At 40.9% G+C, this 23,744-nt stretch overlaps 1 protein-coding gene across 1 annotated transcript; it reads right to left on the reverse strand.

Moving 5' to 3' along the window:
* Positions 1–1,016: 1,016 nt before the first annotated feature.
* Positions 1,017–22,904, reverse strand: LOC130928664 (uncharacterized). Its single transcript, XM_057855383.1, has 6 exons — positions 22,758–22,904; positions 22,325–22,462; positions 21,818–21,969; positions 21,477–21,629; positions 20,619–21,282; positions 1,017–1,310 (listed from the first exon to the last, which is right to left on the reverse strand). Exons 1-6 carry the CDS (start codon positions 22,902–22,904, stop codon positions 1,017–1,019), a joined length of 1,548 nt encoding a protein of 515 aa, XP_057711366.1.
* Between the last annotated feature and the right edge of the window lie 840 nt (positions 22,905–23,744).

Here is a 23,744-nt window from a genome sequence, read left to right on the forward strand (position 1 = left end):
GAGTTTTTTCGCGTTATGCTGTAATTTCAGGCGCTTCCTTGTTGAATTGGGTGTCGAGTTTTTAGCGGTCGACACTCTTTTTGAGCCAGTGCAGAGTTTGCAACGCACGGAGATATTTTTGTCATCTTTACTGGACAGATATGTGAAGTAATGGCTGTATCTCCAGTGAGCAAATGCAGCCGTTTGTTGTATCTCTCCGGCTCCTTTACTGTTAGCATCCTGATAGGTAATCAGGCTATGTTGTTGACGGCCGTGGCAGACGGCGCGCACACAGCATGGTAATGCATGTGACCTGTTTTTTTCCGATGAGAAAATGTGAGATGTGATGTCACTCTCAAACTCAAGAGCAGTATTTTCTGTTTAAATGCTCTTCGAACATGACTACAGTATTCTTCATTCTACATACAGTATGAGGCAATGTTACGGATGGAGAGTAATTTATCTTTTTGTTCAGGTATGTATGTTTTCCCTTTCACTTTATACTGGTTTATGTTGCTTTTCACCTGTATTTTTCCTTTGCAGTAGTTTCCACCTGTGTGATCTCAGAAGGCCTCCACAGCTGGAACCACTTCCTCATTAGTTAATCATCCAATCATCTGTTCATCCTGCCACTATATAAGTTGAATTGTTTGCTTGGTTCAGGAGAGGCGGTGGCAGCTCTCAATTTGGTTGTCTTGGTTTATGAAGCCTGTTAAGTTTTGACTTTGATTTTGTTTGTGAAGTTTGCTTTCTGCCACTTGTTTATTAATGATCTCTTTTGTCTTTGGAGGGGTGCGTGTGTGTGTGCATATTATATAAATCAGTGTATAGTGTGTCAATGAATGCCTATACTATGTGAATTTGCAAATTAATCTAATGTGTAATCTGATCTAATTTCACTTTACTCTCCCTGGTTCTCAATATGACGTACTGCGCGCAAAAGCTCTCCTCACAACCCACAACATTTTGAGGGATATATCCCCTTTTAATAAGCATTGTGAGTTTGACTGAACCAAATTGACTGACTCGACCCCTCGCTACCTGAGTGACACGTCCACGGTCACGGCCGACACGCGTGTGACATCACAACGCTTTGCTTCCGCGTCCAGGTGTTTTTCCACTGAATGAAGCGAGACATCAGTACAACGTATCGGAATACTTGTTGCCGCGAGCACTCGACACTTGTCGGGCGTCTGCTTCGAGCGTGACGTCACGAGCTGTTCCACCGGATCCAGCGAGACATCGGGACGACTGATTCGTGATACTTCTGCCGCGAGCGCTCGACACTTGTCTCGAGCGTCTGCTTTGAGCGTAACATCACTACTAACTCTCTGTATTAGTCCATTAGATAGAGCGGCAACACCACCCATGTATTTTGGGGTACACTAGGTGCCTGCCACAGTAGTGATTTAGTTTGGGGGTTGTTTTGGGTTCTAGGTTTAGTTGGGGTTTTTGGAACTTTTATTTGGTGTTTGCTGCATAGTGCAGGGGGTTAGGTAAATGTTTGTGTGCTCTGTGTCCATTGCCTTTTGTTCTGTTAAATAAACTTTTTATTTGCAATTTTGACTTGTCACTGCCTCCTCCTTGCACACCTGCCGTCTTATGTTACGCTCGGGGCCCCTGACCTCCAGGGGTACTCGTAACAAGCAACAACAAAATAGTAACGCACAGGCACTGAGGAAACTAATCAGCTTGGAAAAATGAACGTGTTAGATTGCTCGTTACTGAAAGAAAGTAATTAGATTTCAGTAACGCGTTACTGACAACACTGGTGATGACGTTAGAAAATGAGCGATTTCAGTGCATTTAGCATTGAGCCCAATGGAGGAGGAAACGTTTTTCAGCGATTCTAGTTCAAGCGTGGATTTTCAGAAGGATATTGTCGAATCGGAGGACGTATGTGACATACAGCCAACTATGAGTCATATTTGGAGGAGGAGGAAGATTCAGAATGAGGGTAAGGTGACAAATGACTAGATCAGACTGCCCAACACAAAATGCCATTTTTATCTTTCCAATACTTTTACAGGATATTCTTTGTATTTAAGTATTTTCCCTCTGATTGCTATGTAAATTGTATGGTAATTACAAATAAGTCTTGCTAAATTGAATATGGAATTTTAAAAATGCATTTATTCAGTACGACAGGGCTAAATTACTGCATAATGGTAAAAACTGCCGACTTCATAAACCTCTCGAATGATATGTTATACCACCAGAGTTAGTCCGGCTCTTGTCATTTCCCTGTTGGACTCTGAGACGGAGGGAAGAGCGTCAACAAAACAGGGAGCGTGGGAGCTATGTAACATGCTAACCTGAACCGAGCGGCTCTCCCAAGTCCCTTCCGTGCCTTTCGAATACGAAAAATCACACAAAACCACCCCGACGCATGTCACACACCACGGAGTGATCGCCGTAACCTATCGGCAAGCCTCCGGCGGCAAGCAACTTTCAGCGGACTGTAACAGTTCATCATTCCCCTGCTGCAGCACTGGCAAGCAGTCCCGCAGGAGTGCTCGTCGCCGAGGACACAGCAGGGGAATGAAAATGGGTCATTCTCGGCGGACAAACCGGCCAACATCGAGCGGCTTGTCACTAGTGAAGACCAGGTATGCAAAAATTTAATAAAAAAATACACAATTAAATAAATTATTAAGTGTTTCATTGAAATGCTTCCATTTCAATATTTAATTCAATATTTATTCATTTCAATGTATATCTTTTTATTTCAGTATTAAGTTATTTAATTTTTTACTTATATATTTCGATTTGTATTTATTAGATTTTTTTTTGTGATTACAATTATAATTATTTCACTTTTTATTTATTACAATTCATATTTAATTATTTCAACATTTATTTCCATTTTTATTTATTTATTCCAATATTCATTTGAATATTTATTTTTTTATTTCAATTTTTATTTATTTCAATATTTATTTGTTTCATTCTTGCACTCGTTCCCCTTGTACAGCATTAAATAATTCTATTATATCTGTCATTGGCTCGTCAAACTCGGTGGGCGGGCGTGAACTAGGCAGGATTTGAGTTGAGCGAGTCAAGTACATGGCTCTGAAGTCAAGCTAGTGCTCCTTCCTTCCCAACATGGCAGTGATTGCTAAGGTTCTGAATGAGCTTTCTCGGGATTTAATAACGGACATGTTAGACTTAGCAGAACACGTTGAAGCTGGAAATTCGGACCCTAAGCACTTGGCTTGCAAAACAGTGGTGTATCGTGAGATGTAGATGTCAATGTGGGTAACAGGCGGTTTTTGGTTTAACTGTTCACTGGTAAGTGGAGGTATCCGACGAGGGGCACGCTGATCAAGTCCTGGAGGCGAGAGAGAATGTCATAAGCCGGGTGTCAAAATCAAGGTACAGTATATAGTGGGAGTGCGAGAACAACCGACGAGAAAACCAGACAAGTTGATCGGGCGATGTGGTGGCACGTTTGCTGGGCTTTTAAGCTGCCTGATGATGAATGCTGTCAGCTGGCCGCTCCACCCATCAGACGTTCGACCTGTAATCAAGCAAACTCCACTCACCTGAGTTACGGCTCAGGAAGGAGGTGCTGAGGCCCTAACATTTGGGAGTCAGAGCAGAGGAACAAAGAGGGTGACAGGGGAGAAACCTCTACTTGCAAGGTGACTAAGAGAGTAATAATTAGAAAGTGAAGGAAGTCAAGAAGATAATTATATAGAGCAGCGGTCTCAAACCGACTCCACAAAGGGCCGCAGTGGGTCCTGGTTTTTGTTCCAACAGATCCAGCACAAACAGTTCAACCAATGAGGTTTCTACTAACATAAGCAGCACCTGATTGCAATCAACTGATTACACTTGTAAGAAACCAGATTGGTGAAAAGGTATTTGTCTCGTTTGGTTGGAATGAAATCCAGTACCCCCTGCGGCCCTTTGAGGACCGGTTTGAGACCACTGATATAGAGCATACATACATCCCGCCCAACACACACCTATGTAACTGGTGTTGCATGGATCCGCGCCGCGATCCGATCCCTCTCATCCAGATCAGGACTCTAACCTGCACGCACAACGCGTTCTGCATGGCAAGCGAGTGCGCTGACCGCTAAGCCATAAACCTGGGTTAACAGATTTAGCTGCCAGCGCACCCACATGAAGGCATAGGAAGGGAGGTTTCCACGCACCGCACACTACGGACCCGCGTGTACCCGTTACACTCACCCCCTGAAATTTTCACTGCCGATCTGGGTCATGGCACTAATGTAACCGGTGTTTGCATTGAACCGCGCCGCACGACGCAATCTGTCCCCCTCGTCCAGGTCAGGACTCGTACCCACGCTGCACGACTGGTCCTCCATGGCAGGTGGATGCGCCGACCGCCAAGCCAAAAGCCCGGGCTCGCAGCTTCGGCTGCCAGCGCACCAACATTAAAGGTCGAGTTATACTTCCGCGTCAGACCTGCGCCGTCAAGGAAGACCCGAGTTACGACCCTGCGCCGTAGCCTGACGTGCTCCTCTCGAATTTTCTAACCTTCGCGTCGCGTAGACGCGTATGACGTGGCAGAAACGGACTGTGATTGGTCCGCTCAGACTGTTGTTTCCGGTTCAGCGCGAAATCACCGCCATTGTAGAATAGAATCAAACGTTATTTTCTACACGCAAAAATGGACCAAGCCGACGGGAGTATCATCGAAGAGCAAGTCTCGTCAAGACATTATTGTGAATGCCAAATGGCAAGGTCGGCGATTGAAAAAAAAAAAAAAAAAAAAAAAAAAGGAAGAACCACCGAGACGTGTGTGTTCGGAATCGAGTGGCCACACGAAGCGGTGACCCAGTTGGCCAAAAACTGCCAACTTTTTATCACTTTATGTCGTATTTTTGGTTGGTGTACTTCATCATTTATTGTGTTCATATGTTTGCTGTGAGTCTGTGACTTATTTACGTGTCACACTTCAAGTATATGAAGAATAAAGCACAGGTTTGTTGTCAAAAGAGTTGTTTTGATCTTTAATTTTCAATAACAGACAGTTCACACACGATACATCATCACTGATTGAGAGTGCCTTTGTGCTTTTTTATGATAACGTTAAAATCAAGGCTCCCAACGCAGTTTGGGAAGTTGCATAGACGCAAGAAATCTGCCATGGCTTCCCACTGACTGGTTGTAGGACACGGCAAACAAATCGGACCAGAGGGCATTGCAGACCTCGGACAAAACACTGGATGCAGTGCTCGACGCCATCTGCCATGGCTTCCCACTGACTGGTTGTAGGACACGGCAAACAAATCAGACCAGAGGGCTTTGCAGACCTCGGACAAAACGCTGGATGCAGTGCTCAACGCCAGTTTGAAGCTAGCTGCTACAGCTAGCTGGTTTCCATCCGAGGCTACAACTCTCTATGCGGCATCAAAAGTTGGACAGACCGCCTCGAAACCGTCTTCTGCGTCGCCTGCGCCTCATGATTTGTATGATCAACATTTATTCAATGTTGATGAGCTGAATATCCACATTCAAGCGATCCATCTTGCATTGTTTTTTTTTTCTCCGTTAAACTAGACAAGTGGAAGTCAACAAGCATGTCCCATAACCGTACAAACATGACGCCCCACCCCTCTAGTGGCTTGGAGGTGAATTACAGAACAATGAGTTCCGTCACCGCAGAACTATCGAATGCCAAATGACGCCGTAGTCGCTGCGCCGTCACCGCAATGCGGGACCATAACTCTGGCTTTACACATATACAATACAGGCCAAAAGTTTGGACACAACTTCTCATTCGTGCACTTTATTTTCATGACTATTAACATTTTAAATCCTCACTGAAGGTAATAAAAATATGAATGAACACGTGTGGAATTATGTAATTAGCAAACAAAGGTGAAATAACTAAAACGTATAATATTCTAGTATCTTTAAAGGAGCCATTCTTTGCTCTGATCACTTTTTTGCACACTCTTGCCATTCTCTTGATGCGCTTCGAGAAAGAGTCACCTAAAATGTTTTTTGATTTCACAGGTATGTCTGTTCAGGGTCAATTGGTGGAATGTATTGCTTTATCACTGGGGTTGGGACCTTCATTTGTGTCGCATTGAATGAGGTGTGTCCAAACTTTTGGCCTGTACTGTATGTTTGTATGTATGTAAATATGTTATGTATAATGTTTACATATATATTTGTGTGCATGTGTGTATAAGGCAAATTAGCCTGACCCAGATATTCCCTAAATTGAAGTAATTAGTAGTATTTTTCAGGGTTTGAAATTACAGCCATTTTTGTTACATACAGTATGTGGACAAAATGTAATTTGTGTGACTTACAAATATTTGGGAACAAACAGTTAAGGCCCATGTACACAAGTCTCTTCACCCTTTGTTGCTGTTACAGCCAGCATTCATAGCCACAGTTATTGTAAGTAGTAAGTGTGTTTATTTTATGTGTCATGCTAAGTCCTTTGTTGTCGTTCTCTACTCCAGTGTATTTTGCCTGGTTCTCTTGTTTCTCGTCTCATTTTGTTTCATAGCCCGTTATTTCCTCCTTCTGGAGAACCTTCAGTTTGTTCCTGCTTCTGGCCAGTTATGTTAATAAAAGCCTGAATTCTGCACCTGAGTCCGCTTCTTTTCGTCCAAGTTTTAGAGCATTTAGTCTCGTAGCCCCAAAGCTCTGGACCTCCTGAGCCCCCGATTTTTGTATTGTATATATATATATATATATATATATATATATACCCTCTCACTTTTCAAATCTAGACTCAAAACACCTTTTTACTTTAAAAAAAAAAAAAAAAAATTTTTTTTTTTTTTTTTTAAACCTACCATGGTCATCATCTCTTCTGTCTTGCTCTAATTTACAATTATCCTGCTTTTAATTTAATTTTATCATTGTTTTGTTATTATGGTTGTGTTTCCATTAACTTAAAACAATATACCGGTACATTAAATTTTCTATTAGAATTTTTATCTCTTATTTGTTGAAGTCTCTTTTCAATCTATACATACCGATATTACTGTTCGATGAGGGCGATACCCTCAAAGATTACAAAATCGCGCTAACGTGCACGGGAAAGCAGGTTGTCTGCCAATACTCTAACTCAGACATGTCCAAAGTCCGGCCCGGGGGCCAAATGCGGCCCGTGGTCAAATTTTATCTGGCCCCCAGCCTCTGTCATAAAATCAATAACGTCTGGCCCACACACAGACTTAATAAATTGGTCAGCAGTACTGCTACCAGCATATAAAGTAGCTTACACACTAAATGCTGCTCCTCATTTACCCACTAAAAAGAAGCAGTACCCCAAGCAACATTACCCCGTGTTACCCTTTACTCCCAATTTTCTAAAATGGCGACAATCAACAAAAAAAAGAAAGTTGACTGTGACGGCCGACGCATCATGGATAGGTGGAAATTGGACTATTTCTTCACTAAAATACGCAACAATTGTGTCTGCGTCATTTGCAGAGACAGTCGCTGTTTTTAAAGAGTTCAATGTGTGGCGATATTACCAAACAAGACACGCTGACATGTACGACAAGATTACAGGGAAGATACGTAGCGAGAAATTGAAGCAAATTGAAGCTAGTTTAATCTTACAGCAGCAGTATATTGCAAGAGCCCGAGAGTCGAAAGAGAACGAGATTGTTGAAATAATTAATTAAAAAGAAATAATAAAGCAAATGTGACACACAGAATGCCTTGCTAAAATTTGCTTAAATATATTGTTCTACGTAAAGGACGTCAGCCAAGGTCGGCCCCCCACATTTTTACCACGCCATATCTGGCCCCCTTTGGAAAAAGTTTGGACACCCCTGCTCTAACCCAAAGTAAACAATTGAGGCATCTGTTTGTGTAAACTATTTCATGTGAATTATACTGTTCACTTTGCTCATTTTATTGTTGGATGTATAAAATCTATGTAGTTCTAAGCTTCCGTCAATAACAAAAGATGCTTGACTGCAAATTTGCCTTTGCAGTATTTTGTTGCTCTGATGTGATTATAACCAGACGTTCACGAACCACTCCCACGATATACTTTCATAAAGTTTAATCAAAATGATTCTGCCTGAATTTCGTTCATAAACTAAAAAAATGCAATTTCTGAAGAAATTACGGTGGTAGCTTTGCTTTTGCAGGTAAACACTTTGGAGTAACGTCCTGCTGATTTCAGGTCACTTATTGTTGATTTGGGGACATTTCAGGGTCACTTCCTGTTGATATCGGGTCATTTCCTCCTCATCTTTCGACGTATCTAGCAGTCACTTGCGTCGACTTACATACTGTATGCGTCAATGGAATCCAAGTACATTGGCATCAATAGAGTCGATATACGTAAATGGCCGTCATTGACATGGCCGTCAATGGCTCGGACGTACATGGCTGTCAATGGCATGGACTTAACTTGGGCGCTGCTGCCAGTTAAAGGGCAATAGGCTGTAATGGTTTTGTAAAGTTTTGATAAAAAATCACAACTACCCAAATATGGCCATTTGAAATGAATGGAATGATGTACATGGCAATGGCATGCCATTAGAAATGAACAGGAAATTTTGGGGGAACCATAGGTTTTTGGCACATTCTGTACACAACTTTTCTGCTCCTTACGTTTCTGAAAAGTTTAATGTATGATTTATGTGAATTGGATAATAATTGAAGGGCTTCATATATTAAAATTTTTTTTTTTAAATGAACGAAAGTAGTGAACAAAGGTAGTGTACAAAAGTAAGCAGTATAAAAAATATATATATATATAAAACAAAACCATATATATATATATATATATATATATATATATATATATATATATATATATATATATATATATATATATATATATATTAGGGCTGTCAAAATTATCGCGTTAACGGGCGTTAATTAATTTTTTAAATTAATCACGTTAAAATATTTGACGCAATTAACGCACTAGGCCCGCTCAGACAGATTTAAATGTCAGTACAGTGAAAGGCCAACTTGTTAATTGTGTTTTATGGAGTTTTTCCGCCCTCTGCTGGCACTTGGGTGTGACTTGCATATGTTATGTGGCGTAATGTCGCCCTCTGCTGGCGATTCAGTGCAGCTGATTATTTGGGTTTCGGCGCGCTTTTCTGACGTGATTATATGTCGACGCGAACTCACACTAAGGCTACGTTCATACTACAGGTCTTAATGCACGAATCCGATTTTTTGTCATATCCGTTTTTTTGGCGTGCCCGTTCAGACTGCTTTTATCCATTGAGACCGTTCAAGTATTACGCATGCGCACTAATTCGCAGTCCGACACGCGCTAAGCAAGAAGACCCGCATGCGCAGAAGCATCAAAACAAATGACACACGTCATCCGTCATTCCAGGGATATCATGTTTCGCTTTTCAAAAGGAGGACACAAATAACAGACATAAATAATCCCCGTTTAGGCTTATATTCAAAGTTTATATGGATCGATAGCATGCACGCACTGTCCGTGCACGTCACACACATATGGGCAGTTTGCCTCGACTCTCTCTCGGCCGTGTAAGCAATGTTGAAATATTGCTCACTTGTAACAGAGAAAACTGAGCATTCTCAGGCTTATCCTCAACCCATTTTTATTTTTTATGACTGTTGTGAAGCCCAGCCCTTCCCCGAAAGCCGTGTTCACTGCAAGCTAGGCGCTAATAACGCACAGGTGCATCGCTACGGTAACGACTCTCTCGCTATTTGATGACGTAATTGCTGCATGAAATCCGATTTGCGGGACTGGACAGTACAGACCGCCGCAACAGTCTGGAAAAATGTGGCCCAGATCGGATTTAGACCACATACGAAAGTGACCCAGATCGGATTTGAAATGGTCCCGTTCTATGCGACTTCACGTTCAGACCGTCAAGTTAATGCGTCACTCGAGTCGGAAAAACACGAAAAAATCGGATTCGTGCATTAAGACCTGTAGTATGAACGTAGCCTAATAGACAGTGCTCTTCAGACCAGCTAACGTCCGCATCCAGTATTCAGTGGCAGTTCTCATAGCCCCATCACACTGTTTGTGTCTAATACATGCATCGCTTGTGAGTTATATTCCTCCTTTGTTTATATTCATGAGCATTAGATAGTTATTGATGATGTGTATTTGAATTTGTTCACATATATGGTGAAATGCAGTTACATTGTTAGATGCTTGTGAGCTAATTGGCTAGTGCTACTGCTCAAATGGACACGTGTGTGTACATTTTATGTTATTTTGTGATTTATGCAAGTTATTGACACATTGCCTTGTTATTTTCAGTTTTACAAAAATACAAGAAACGTGCTCCTGTCAAAAAGAGATGACTTCAGTAAAGCCCATGCAACTTTGCCACACCGTCTGATTTCTTTTTGGAACTTATGTTCGCTATCTGTCAATTTGTGTACTCACACACATTGAGGACAGAATAGGGCTACTAGTTTATTTTTTGATTGAAAATTTTACAAATTTTATTAAAACGAAAACATTAAGAGGCGTTTTAATATAACATTTCTATAACTTGTACTAATATTCATCTTTTAAGAACTACAAGTCTTTCTATCCATGAATCACTTTAACAGAATGTTAATAATGTTAATGCCATCTTGTTGATTTATTGTTATAATAAACAAATACAGTCCTTATGTACCGTATGTTGAATGTATATATCCATCTTGTCTGAGATGAGTGAGAGAGCTATCGCTAAACCATATAAACATTAAAAGCCCTAGCTCCATTGACAAATGATATGAAATACATTAGACTTGATAGTGGATGTTAGCAACAACAAAACATTTTGAATTGAAAATTTCGTAACTCACCTTCCGAGCACAAGAGTCCTGCCGAATTTTCGTGTACGAGGACCTGTGTCACCCAACCAGCAACGTAGCATTTATAAGCCTCCAAGCTCTTAAAGTTTTTTAAACTTTCGTGAGAATAGGCTGATTTTGTGTGGACAAGATAGTTGTAAATATCAGGATAGCAGATGTCAGGCGAAGCCAGCGGGTCGAAAAACATTGATTTAGGCATCAAATACGGATCTGGCGAATGGATAAACTGAAGCTTTTCCACGTAACGCCTTTTATGCAACGCATCCATTGAGTTTACAGCGTCAGATAACACCGGGGCTTCCATGAATTGCTCTATAACTTGCTCGACTAATTGAAAACAATGAGAATAGGTCTAAAAAATAGGTACAATATGGCGGCCGGAAACAGCGACACGCCCATTTTGTGACGTAGGTGAGTAGGGTCTATATTCTGACAGACTAGCCAACGACGTCATGCATTAAGAGAGACAATAGCCAATTAATATGCTCACTTGCCACCCTGTGATCTGGGGTGTGAATTGCAACCTGTCAAAATGACGGACAGACTTCAGTTTTTTCCGTCACCGTTTTTAAAAACCGGTCAACGACGGAAAATATTCGGTTAACGCGACCCCTGCCGGAGAGCATTTTGAATTTTTTTTTTTTTTCCTCATTAGTGTTATTTATTTCCTGGCATTTTTCTGTGAAGAACTCAGAGAGGGTTATTTGGTTATTATCTATTTAATTAATAGTGTTATTATTATTTATTATTATTATATTATATTATATTGTTATTTTTATTTTCTTTACTTTTGTTCCGTGAAGAATCCAGAAAGGGTTATTTGATTTTGGCTTTCTGAAGAACAAGAAATTTTTACATTTAGGCACTCCTGCAATCGTCACACTTTTTCTGTTACAAACTGACCCCGCCCCCTCATCAGAGAAGGGAAAAGTTATGTGGCCTTCACAGGAAAAAGTTTGGGGACCCCTGGTTTAAGGGATCCACAGAAAGAAAGACTTAACTTAAAAGATAAATGTGAATACAAGTTATAGTAATTTTATATTAAAACCCCTCTTAATGTTTTCCTTTTAATAAAATTTGTAAAAAAAATTTATCAAAAGATAAACTAATAGCTCGCCATTGTTGACGTCGCCGAGCGGGACGTCACATGGGCTCCCTGCTGTTCTTCCACAGTGTCTTTAACTACGTAAGGTAGTGATTGAAATACACCACAAGGTGTCAATGGTGAGTTTTGAATTAGAGATCTAGCCAACGAGTGCGTTTTGCCCCTCGACTGATGCTGTTGTTTCAGTGTTCATTGTACCTTACATTCATTTGAGTGTTGACTTCACATGGTATGAGACCTCTGATGGTTTGTATATTGTGACTAAATATTGCCATCTAGTGTATTTGTTGAGCTAAATGAAATGTTTGAATAGAGTTTGACCAAAGTCTGAGTAAGTTTTATGTGTATTTCGCATAGCTAGTTTGATTGGGAATGCCAGTTCTCTTTGCATTGAGCGCTTTTTTTTTTTTTTTGTGAACATTTTTTTTTTTTTTTTGGAGAGAGATAGGAATATTATTTTTGTTGTGCTTTCACTAAATGATACTGTAGTGACTTAACTGTTCCGCCCAAATGCATGATGGGAAGTTGTGCAACCATGACTGTCAGTGGTGGCTGCAAATGGTATATGTTCTGCACTGTGTTCAATGAAGCGTGTTAAGAAAAAGATCATCTCCTGTCACTCTTCCCCACATCGCTCGCCACAATAGTTATGCTTGATGAGAAAGTCGTCAAACCTTAAAGTGCATACGACAGGAGAAAAAAAGTCTTAAATAGGATTATTATGTGAATTAGAATCATATTTTGAGACGAATCGACTATATACAACAATTTAACAAAGCGCAGATGACGAGAAATTAGTCTTTTAATCTGCCGGTTAGCCACGCCTACCATTATGGGGCTCTAGCGTCCCCAACAGGTGGATGACGTCAGCGGGAGAATGGTTTAATCTAATTCAGTATGCAGCCCATTGAGGGGGAATTATTCATAAAGAGGAAAATGCGACCAAGAGAGCTGCAAAATGTCATTGTTTCAGTCTCTCTACTCCAATATTTTTACAGGATATTCTTTTTACCCAAGTATTTTTCCCCAATAGCTAAATAAATGGCTTGAGAAGGACCAGTCAGCTCTTTGAGGGGGAATTATTCCGAACGAGGAAAACGTGACGAAGAGAGCCACAAAATGTCATTGTTTCCGTCTCTCTACTCCAATATTTTTACAGGATATTCTTTTTATCCAAGTATTTTTCCCCAATAGCTAAATAAATGGCATGGTCATGACAAATAAGTCTTGTACTAAATAGAATATGAAATAATAAAAATTCATGTGTTCCCAACGACATAGCAAAATGACTCCACAATGATCAAAACTGTCGACTTCACCTTTACTGTCGCACCTTCCGAACGAAATTTTATGCCACCTAAATCGGGCTTCTGTCATTTCCCTTCCCCGGCTTCGGAGAATGCAAACAAACCAAGAGGCGTGACAGCTAGCCGACACGCTAACCCGAACCGAGTGATGTTTCAAAGTCTTAGAAACGGAAAATCACACAAAACTAGCCCGGACCATTTCACATGACAACTGGGTTGTCGATTGTTTTCGTCGATCGGCAAACAGCCCGGCGGAGAGCAATTTGCAGCTCGTTCCCCTGCTACTACGGACAGGAGAGCTCGCCGGGGAAGCAGCTGGACAATGTTGCTTATGTGTATGAGGAGAACTTTTTACATGCCCATTCATGATAAAATGTAAGTAGTCCTTTATTTAAAGAAAGTTCGTAGTGTTTACTTTGTAATCGCTGAATTCGCGGCTATTTTTAACACAAAGTTGCAATTTCTAATGGGGAGGAAAATTTGACAGAACCCCGGGAAAACCAAGATAGGCCTTGGGGTGGACCCTGAAAAAGTGCCTAGAAAATGAATTTCCTTCCACTGTCTGGGCACTACTTGTTCAATGAATTTTTTGATAGATAAAACCCTTCTGAACTTTGGGTTAAAAGTTCACCCAACGTTTTCCTGCACCAATTTTGTCAAAAGCCAAGAATATATTTATATAGGGAAATAACAAAAAACGAAAATCTGGTGCTGCCATTTCTGGTTGTAAAATGTCTTACATTAAATTGGGCAACACAAAATATTTCCCAAATGTCATACATACATATACCTAACATCAGAAACAAGTATTGGTGGTTTAGTATACTGATATGTGAATTTAGATCATTAAATGTAGCAAATCTGTGCAAAAAAAAAAAAGAATCACTTCAACTAGAGGTGACACCAGCACATGAAGCACATATGTTACATTTATCTAAAAGCTTCTGTTTTATATATTAAAACAATTCACAACCTACTATGTAATAAAGGTACACAAGAAGCAGCACATATTGGCAAAAAAATGGCTGAAAATACTACCATGCACCTCAGAAAAGGAACAAGGCAAAATGGACTGGATGAAAATAGATGCATTAAAAACGCAGATATTTGTAACAAAGAGTATTTATTAAAGTGTCAGATTATGTCACAGCATGTCATTTACACCCCCCCCCCCAAAAAAAAAAAAAAAAATATATATATATACACATACATACATATATCAAATGTGCATTCACAATAACACCATGGCACTTCTTTTTTGGCAGTCAAATTGAACAAAGGCAAAGAAGTGTTAAAAAGTGATAAAAGTGTTAAAATGGAGAGTAACATGTTGATAATGAAACAAAACAGGACAGATTTTACATGGTGGGTGATTACTCATCAATATCACTATCATCAGTGTCATCATCCCATGTGCCTCTGTTTCCTTTGAAATATTTTCACAGTTCTGGCAGTGGCATAAATCTGTACAAGACATTTTTGCAGACAAGCATGAGCATCTTTCAGTCTCACATTTACTTATCTTGCAACCACAGTGGACTACCTGTAGCACACTATCTGGGGCAGGATTTCTAGTCATCCATTTTACTGTTAATTCACCATCCTCCATGTCCCATCCATTGCCAATTGGTGAAGGGGCACACATCATACCAGTCAGAGAATGTCGCATTACTGCTGCTTGGTAGTTTGCCCTTTTGCTGTGTTGTAAGAGAGCATCACTTGTTGGAGGAATGGACAGTTCTGGCAAAGCTGATGATGCCATACAGAATGCCTTGTATCTTGCATCGTTGACATTTTTGGCAGTTGACAGGCCATAAAGATGGCACACATATTTGCTCAATGCCTCAAATGTAGACTGGTCAAGGTTAAAACTACTACCCAGATCTGTAAACGCAGTCAGGTATTCTTCTTGCTGACAAGCAAGAGAAAATGTCTTTGTTTTGCCCTTGCCATGAAAGGCACTGGTCGAGTCACAACCTGTGAAAGTATGAATGCCAATGAGGGCAGAACAAACACTGGGGCCAAGAGCTGCGGACATCTTAGACACATCAATGATCCTGGATCTATTGCCTATTCCAGTGAAAAAATACAAGCTGCAATTTAAATCTCTCTGTAGACTCAAAGCAACCACTGCAACATCAGTATCGGGGCTTTTGATGACTACAATTTTGTGTTTTTGTGCAGCATGTTGTGCATGTAAAAACACCCTTGTATCAAATTCCTCATGGTCACATGTCAATTCTGGAACAGCGCTGACAGTTTGTGAACCTTGCTTTACAGTAACACAGAAACACAGTTGTGCTATGTACAAGCTGAGGTCCCTGCCTAAAACAGTGAGGTCAGCATCTCGCCATGTTACAAAGAGGAATTCTGCCAATGCTGCTTTAAAATTTCCATCTGATAGAAATTTTTTTCCATTGTGTTGGTGCCTTCTGATCCCGTTTGTATATGATTTGTGTCTGATGTACAGTATCACCCCTAGCTCTACTTGAGCGCTCAAGGTTTTTAATGCTAATTTCTGGATACTGGTCAATGACAAAATCTATTCAGGTACACTTGTGCTGCATAGCCAACTTGACCATATACTGTAGTAAGTTGTCAGCAAACTCTCCAAATGTAGCTGGTCTTGAATGCATGGCTTGAATGACTGCCATGCCATCAAAGAGAATAGCTCATTCAGATGGAACTTGCTCAACTAGGCAGTCTTTGTCTTTTCTCTCCAATAAATTCAAGAGAGCGGATTTGTCTGTTTTAGCTAGTGATCCTTCACAGTCAGTACTGGCTAAAGGATAGGAAACAGTTCCCAAGGAGTAGGGCAGAATTTCCCTCAGGTCTACTTTTCTACTTTGATCAATAATGAGTAGCCTGGAGAACAATTTCTTGTCTGCACGCAGAATCACATCTTTGCCTGCTGCAGATTTCTTCTTTGTTTTTGCCTGGTCACTGAAGGTTTTCAGTTTTTGAGCCGTGATGGGGGCAAAAATGTCGACAGACTTTTTTATTAGTCTTTCATCAATAAAGACCTTGACAGCTTCTTCCTCCCTTTCTTGAGCCACAAGCAAGTCCTTCTATACCTCTCCAGCAGCTACTGTCCCTGAGCTAAGGCTCACAATGGAATCTTGGTGCAAGTCAAATGGGTTCAGCATGAAATCAATAGTGGAAATCAGGGCCGGAGTGGGACTCATTTTCGGCCCTGGAATTTCATGCCTCAGACCGGCCCACTCATTTAAAATTATGTCATTATGCATACACGTGTTAAGTTCAGTGTTCTCTAAAGCCGTGTACTGTAATTCTGTGTATTCCAATTAGAGCCTAGTTCGGGCCTAAAAAATCCAGCCCTACCCGACACGGCCCGCTGGTATTGAGGCCCAACCCGGCCCGAGCTCGATCACTTAACTAGATTTGCAGGCCCGAGCCCGAAAAACCCGATTAAAAAAAAAAATTTTTTTAATTTAATTTAATTTTTAATTTTTTTAATTTTTTTTTTTTGAGTGACGCGGAAATGACGCAGCAGCAGCAATTCATTTTCATTTCTTCGAGTTGGCAGAAAAAAACGCAAGTTTTCTTAATGTTTAAATAATCTACATATTTTTTTGAGAATTATCAAAGCATTCACACAACGAACGCACTTCTCCGTTATGTTCTGCTTTACTCGAAGAGGTGCGGCCCTCGAAACAAAGGATAATAAAGATGTTTGAGCAGTTTCTTTTTTGCCCGCACAGCTTTTAAGATGCCTGCTCAGCGTCGAAGTGCCAGTCTTTTTGCTGTCGTACGAGTGCAATGTGCCGCACTTGTTACATTTGACGAAGCCGACACAGTTTTTTGTTGCATCTTCCACGATCAAATGAAATTCTTTCCACACCTCACTCCTACCGGTGCATTCTTGCCTCTTCCATTCCCCCGTCTTCAGTTTGTTTTTAGCTTCTTTCTGCTCCATATTGGAAAAGTACCAAGAGGATGAGTTGTGTACACTCGGTGCAGAGAGGGAGAAAATGAAAATGAGGGCGGCGCCTTGGCCGTGCGCAAACGGTACAGCGGGAGGACAAGAAGAAAAAGCGGCCGGCGCCACGGCGTTCGTGCACACGCACAAGCAAAAGCGCAATACAGAGAGCCTGCTCTCCATTTAAAAAAAAAAATGTATTTATTTTTTTTAAATTTAATTTTATTTTTTTAAATAATTTATTAGTCCAGCATGGCGACCCGACCCGACCCGAACGTGAATGCTTAAAATGTGGGCCCGACCAGACCCGACATTCGGGTCTGGTCGGTTTCGGGCACAAAATCTAACCTCTAATTCCAATTCAGTGCAGGTAATGGTTGTTTAACAAGGTGGCTTTATTTTAACAAGTGCAACACAACATATTTTGAACAAATTTAAAAATGGATTTTTCAAAAAACTATATTAAATGATACATTCGAAAAATAAATTAGGGCTGTCAAACGATTAAAATTTTTGATCGAGTTAATTACAGCTTAAAAATTAAATGTAATTATTCGCAATTCAAACCATCTATAAAATATGCCATATTTTTCTGTAAATTGTTATTGGAATGGAAAGATACGACACACAGATATATACATTCAACATACGGTACATAAGGACTGTATTTGCTTATTATAACAATAAATCAACAAGATGGCATTAACATTATTAACATTCTGTTAAAGCGATCCATGGATAGAAAGACTTGTAGTTCTTAAAAGATAAATGTAAGTACAAGTTATAGAAATTTTATATTAAAACCCCTCTTAATGTTTTCGTTTTAATAAAATTTGTAAAATTTTCAATCAAAAAATAAACTAGTAGCCCGCCATTGTTGATGTCAATAATTACTTACACAATGCTCATGGGTGCTGAAGCCTATAAAATCAGTCGCACCCAAGCGCCAGCGGAGGGCGGCAAAACTCCATAAAACACAATTAACAAGTGGGCATGTCATTGTACTGTCATTTAAATCTGTCTGAGCAGGGCATGTGCGTTAATTGCGTCAAATATTTTAACGTGATTCATTTAAAAAATTAATTACCGCCCGTTAACGCGATAATTTTGACAGCCCTAAAATAAATGAATAAATAAGACCTTTTCTGCAACATCAAATATTAACAAAATGAGTGCTTACAGATAAAACATAGCAACATAACATTATGAAAAATAAAGAATACGTATTGCACATTGTAACAACTTCTAATGATGCTATTATCCATTTTCCATTTCCACTTTAAAAACGCCACGTAAATGATTACATTAATTCTAATGTTCACTCGCTGAACGATATGGCAATCCTACCTTCCAGCTCTGCACCTGTGGTGTGTTCATTATGGCTAATGCTTGCTGCTACATATCCCTTGTGAGGTGCTACAAGAAGCCAAAGTTTCCACAATTACATATTGTCGTATCACATGGTGCAATTTGCATTTTATACGCCATCTGGCCATACCACTTTCGTTGTAATCCTCTGTAGTTTGAGGCAGCAAGGTCGTTGCATGAAAAAAATTAGCTATTTTCGCGCATTTTGCCGATTCTTTCACGAGTGCTTTTCTCTTTTTAATTCTTATTTTTCAGTGCCACCCTTGCTCTTTTTATCCATCCGAGCACCGAGATAGCAGCTGATTTGGCTCAATACAGACTACAATTAGGGGGCGGAGCTGCATGCTGTATTTTTCGTCTGCACACGTGAGGATGAGTCTGGAAAAAAAATAATACTGTTTTTTTTTTTTTTACGACGGCCCACAGGGACAGCGGTAACAGAATGTAAGTTATACTCAGTGACACTGTCATAAATAAATACCAAACAAAAAATTATAACAGTGTATTTATTTATTTATTTTTTTAATAAAACCCGGACCGGCCCATCTGGCCGGCCGGCCCTTCTGGAATCGTCCAGAAGCTCCCGATTAGTCACTCCGGGCCTGGTGGAAGTTATTCTAGTAACAGCTTTTTCATCGGCAACAATCCGTGTGTGGTCTAGATCTTTTCGCCTGCGTGTTTCTGATAATTTACCGGCCATTGCCTCGCATTGTCTAGCTATGGCAGCTCTTTCATGTTGTGACAATATCCAGCGAGACACTGCAGCCCGATTCTGCGTTATTCCTGTCCAGCCACCCTTTGTCTTGGAATCTCTGTTGCATGTTTGCTCAATTGCTTGGTCACAAGCAATGGAGGCAAATCCATGGGAACTTTGACGTTGAACCGTCCACTGACCTTTTACACTGAGGTCTTTGTGACAAGCAGGATGTGTGAATGGCAAATTGACCATTTCCAGCCAGTAAGGAGGCAAATATCTTGCATAGTTAACACGATCATATGCAAAATACCATGTCATCATCAGGCGCACTGTTGAGAGGTGAAGCTGCCAGTCTGATTCTCGTGGTGCTCTCACAAAAAGAAGGAGTAGTTGTACCATTTCAATGTACGAACTCCAGAACGCAAACGTTGGGTTTTCCTTTGTTCTTTTTTCCAAAGAGGCTGCATACTTGGAACACAAATGATCAAATTTCTCATTTGTATGCAAAACATCCACAGTTCTTACTGGGAATGTGTCTTTGATTTGTCTGATGACAGCCATGCAGTCATCACTCTCCTCTGGTGTCAAAGAGACGAGGAATGCACTGAAACGGGCACGTTGCAGACTCTCATACATGAGTTTGTGTGCCCTTATGCTGCGGTTATATTGATGACCACTGATCACACCATTGATGGATCCAGGGGCAACAACTTGGGACTCAATGAGAATGTCCTGGAGTCCTGCATCACAAAACATTTTTCCTATGATGCCTAGGAAGGACATGCAAGTATGAAACTCACCAAGTCTACTGTAATTACAAGCCGCTTTGTCAATTGCTGATCCTTCCAGCGGATTTGCTGAGCTTTGGCATATATGGCTTGGTCAAAGACTACCACTGCATGATCCAGCGCTAGCTGATCAGCAACTTCAACACTTCGCTTCAAAATGGTGTTAACTGTTGACATCTCTGTAGGTGAAGACTCAATGACTGGAAGATAGTGCAGCGCTGACTTTGGCAGAGTGGCACTTTGGAGCATTGTGTGAAAACCTGTCCAACTTGGCACTGTGCATGCTTCAGCATCCATGTACTTAACTAAAGCATATGCCAGTTCAGTTTTGGCAGCAGACACTGTGTTCAACCTATAAGTTTCTGCATCGACTGCAAAAGTACCATGCAGGCTCAAGTTCTGTGGCCCATGCCTTTTAGACTGTTGGTAATGTTCTGTAGGGTAGCTAGGGGTGGTTTGAATGATTTAACTGCCTTCTGTAGTGGTTGTCTGTCTGTTCTTGATACAATTTCAGCCACAGAACTTTGCAGCATAATGCCATTTGTATGGTGAGTAGTTCCATGACCTGAAAGTGTCTCCTACCCAAAATCAATGTTATCACACACCAGTATAGTAGGTGCCTGCTGTGCAAATCCCTTTGGTATTTTGTCTCTACATTGTAAAAGCTGAGCTGAGCAAGGCTCGTGTCTAGACTCACAACTGTGTCCCATGAAGAACAATGTCCTAATTTATTCAGTAGTGAGAGAACATTTGATGATCCTGTTAGATGGCGAACAGTTAGACCAAGACACAATGATTTAGGTGTCTGCTTTCGACCTTTAGATTCAAGATACACAATTTCTTGACATAGAGAGATAACTTTTAGATTCACATCATCAGGAATATCAACATAACCGGCTAGTGTTGGTTCTTCTGTTGCACCAATAATCCAGGAAATTAGATTGTACAGTTCAACAGGCACAACAGCTTTTGCTTCACATACATTTAAATCTTCTGCTGTGGGAGGCCATGGGCATTTCAGTCCGGGTGATTTGCTTAGAATGGTCCTCAATATCAGCCCTGCACTGTAAAGTGTCCTTGTTTGTTCTGTGGTTTTCCAACCAGATGATGAGCTAGCCATTTGTTCAGTATCACTTTCTTGGCTTACCTCAGTAGATTCGGTAGCTGATGTACCTGATGACTGAGGTATCCTGTCTAAAAGTTTGTCTGTTGTTGATAATGTCTCCAAAAAAACCATTTCAGACACGTTGCGCTTGAAAGGGGTGTGAAAAACCAACTGGGGGAAATCACGCTTCAGTTGTCTTTTCAGCATATCCTGCCTGAAACAAAGTTAAAGGAAAAGATGAGCACAAGACACACATATTAACATCACACACACCCACATTCACTCTTGCACTTATATTTCTCATTCACACAAATACACCAAAGAGAACAAAATTAAACATTCTCTCAAAGCCTTTTTTAGAGACTAAATATAAAAAAATGTTTTTTAGTATGAAGATTCATAAATTACCTGTAGTCTGAAGCATCTAGATCCTCATGGTTCCTCACGGTGTTCACGAACAACCTTCTTAGCTTGTCCATTCTGAACACTTCTTTGTCAACAATAATCCTTTGACGGATCACTTGTTCGCAAAAGAGTTTGTAGCTCTCAGCATAGGGTTGCCTGAAACACACACACGCACACAGTCCCACCCCCACACACATAAATTTAGGATGTGCAAAGAGCAACACTTTCAATGCTTTGGCTAAAGGCAAGCAGAATACAAGTGACATGTTGTTGACCAATGCTTTACCTTTGAAATGTGTACTTTTAGCCAAGTGTCAATGGAATAGTGCAATGTAATAACTCACATTTCTTCATCCCTCGTTGCAGTTTCTGTTGGCTTGGTTAGGAACCTGGTGTAATCACAGTAACAGGATTTATGGTATCGCACCTCCGTTGCAACACAGTCTTTGTCTTTGATATGTAAAAGGATTGAAGAGTCTTTCTTCATCTCTGCTGCCTGCAGCAACCGGCCTTTACACAAAAAAAAAATTATAATAAGTATTATTGTCATATCACCGCTTTTCACAGTATATACGCATCACAGATTTAAAAGTAAAGGGTTTGTTGAGGTTGGTAAGAGAGGGTTGGGGGTGAGAAGAGGGGGGGTGTAGCTGTGATTTATGACTGTGAGGGGCACAGCTAACGCGAGTTTGGTAACAACTGCTGGATTCACTCGATAAATCATTCAGCAGCTCGCATTTTTACTAAACTATAGCCTTAAAAATTAACTTAACAACAAATTATTTTCAGTCCATTAATAAATATTGGTCATATTGTAAATAAAAATGGGCGCGTGTGTGTGAGGCACATACCTGCCGACAATGTCCCTGCTTTGGCGAGATGATCCCGCTGCCGTTTGCCTTCCGATCCCAAACGAGCATACTTTGACACTTTTTTACAAATGATGCAGATGGCTGGAAGGACAGGGCCAGCAGAAGCGATGGGCAAACCTGAACGGGAACGAAGTTTTTTTCTGGGAGTTTCAGACGCTTCTGCAACTTCGCTAGTACTCGCAGGGGGTCAGAATGGCTCGCGGCTGCAGATGGCTCTCCCCCTGCACGTGCAAATTTTTTCTCAGCCTTTAACAATTTCTGTTTATCAGTAAAACGCCGGTAGCATGTAGTGTGGAATCCAGCGTCACCAGGAATATTTTCAAAATCCATATCCACGCAATGTTTGTATATTCCTGCAAGATCCTTGTTAGCGCCGTGAAGACAAAGCCACTTTTTTAAGCAGGTTCTGTACGTGTTCCACCGTTGAAAAGTCCAAGACGTCCTCATTCTTCACGGAAAAAAGATGCATGTAGCATCGTTTATTTCCCACTTTCTGCGCTCTCTTTTTAACTTTTTTCTCCATTCGCTCGTCTTCGCTCTCCGATGTTGTAGTCGCCATTTTTGATATCTGGTTGTTATGGTGAGGAGAAAGCGGCTACCTGATTGGCTCATGTGACCAAAATCACACCACTCCCGACCTAATGGCACTACGCGCACACCAGAGATCAATGCGCCTCAACGCAAAATACTCCCGGGGTTTCAACACCGTGAACAAAAAATTGGCACGTTTTCAGAGGGTGAACTCCACGGATTCTTACTTAGAACTAATAAATCTATTTTATGAAGAAGAAATTATTTAGTGCCCCTGGTAGCGGAGCGAAACTGAACGAAAAGGTCGGTGACCTGACGGCCTAAAGAGGGCAAAAGCAGAGTATAGTGCTCGCCCGGCGGGGCGATGTGCGACAAGCTGCCGGTCGTCGGCGGAGTGGACAAGGAGCATGTCAGCCACAAAATGCAAGCCACCTCCGTATTAAAATGATCCCAGTATTTGACATAATACAAAACACGATGTTTACTCACTTCCTCGTAAGTCCTATGGTCCCACAGTAGTAGGGCTTGTTTTGGCCAATATCCACCGGTGAATGGGAACCTTTTGAAACCCCAAAAAGGTGCACACGCTTCTCCCTCGTACAGCAAGATTTTTCTGCAGCCGTTTGGCTGGCGTGATGCGAAAAATACACGTATTAATCCGCAAAATCAGCTGAATCCTGAGTCCTTTTTTATATAACAGTGCGGCTGTATAGTGAAGAGGACTCCTTCTACCGTACACGTCACAGCACCTTCTTTCTCAACTCGAGACTGGAGCCGGGAGTCACTCATTTTCATGGCGCGGGTTTCAAATAACTAAATAAATATAGCGATCGCTTCCACACACGTCCAAGCGGTCCATTTCATTCAG

Source organism: Corythoichthys intestinalis, chromosome 13 (assembly GCF_030265065.1).
Source record: "Corythoichthys intestinalis isolate RoL2023-P3 chromosome 13, ASM3026506v1, whole genome shotgun sequence".
In the NCBI taxonomy this organism is placed as follows: domain Eukaryota; kingdom Metazoa; phylum Chordata; class Actinopteri; order Syngnathiformes; family Syngnathidae; genus Corythoichthys; species Corythoichthys intestinalis.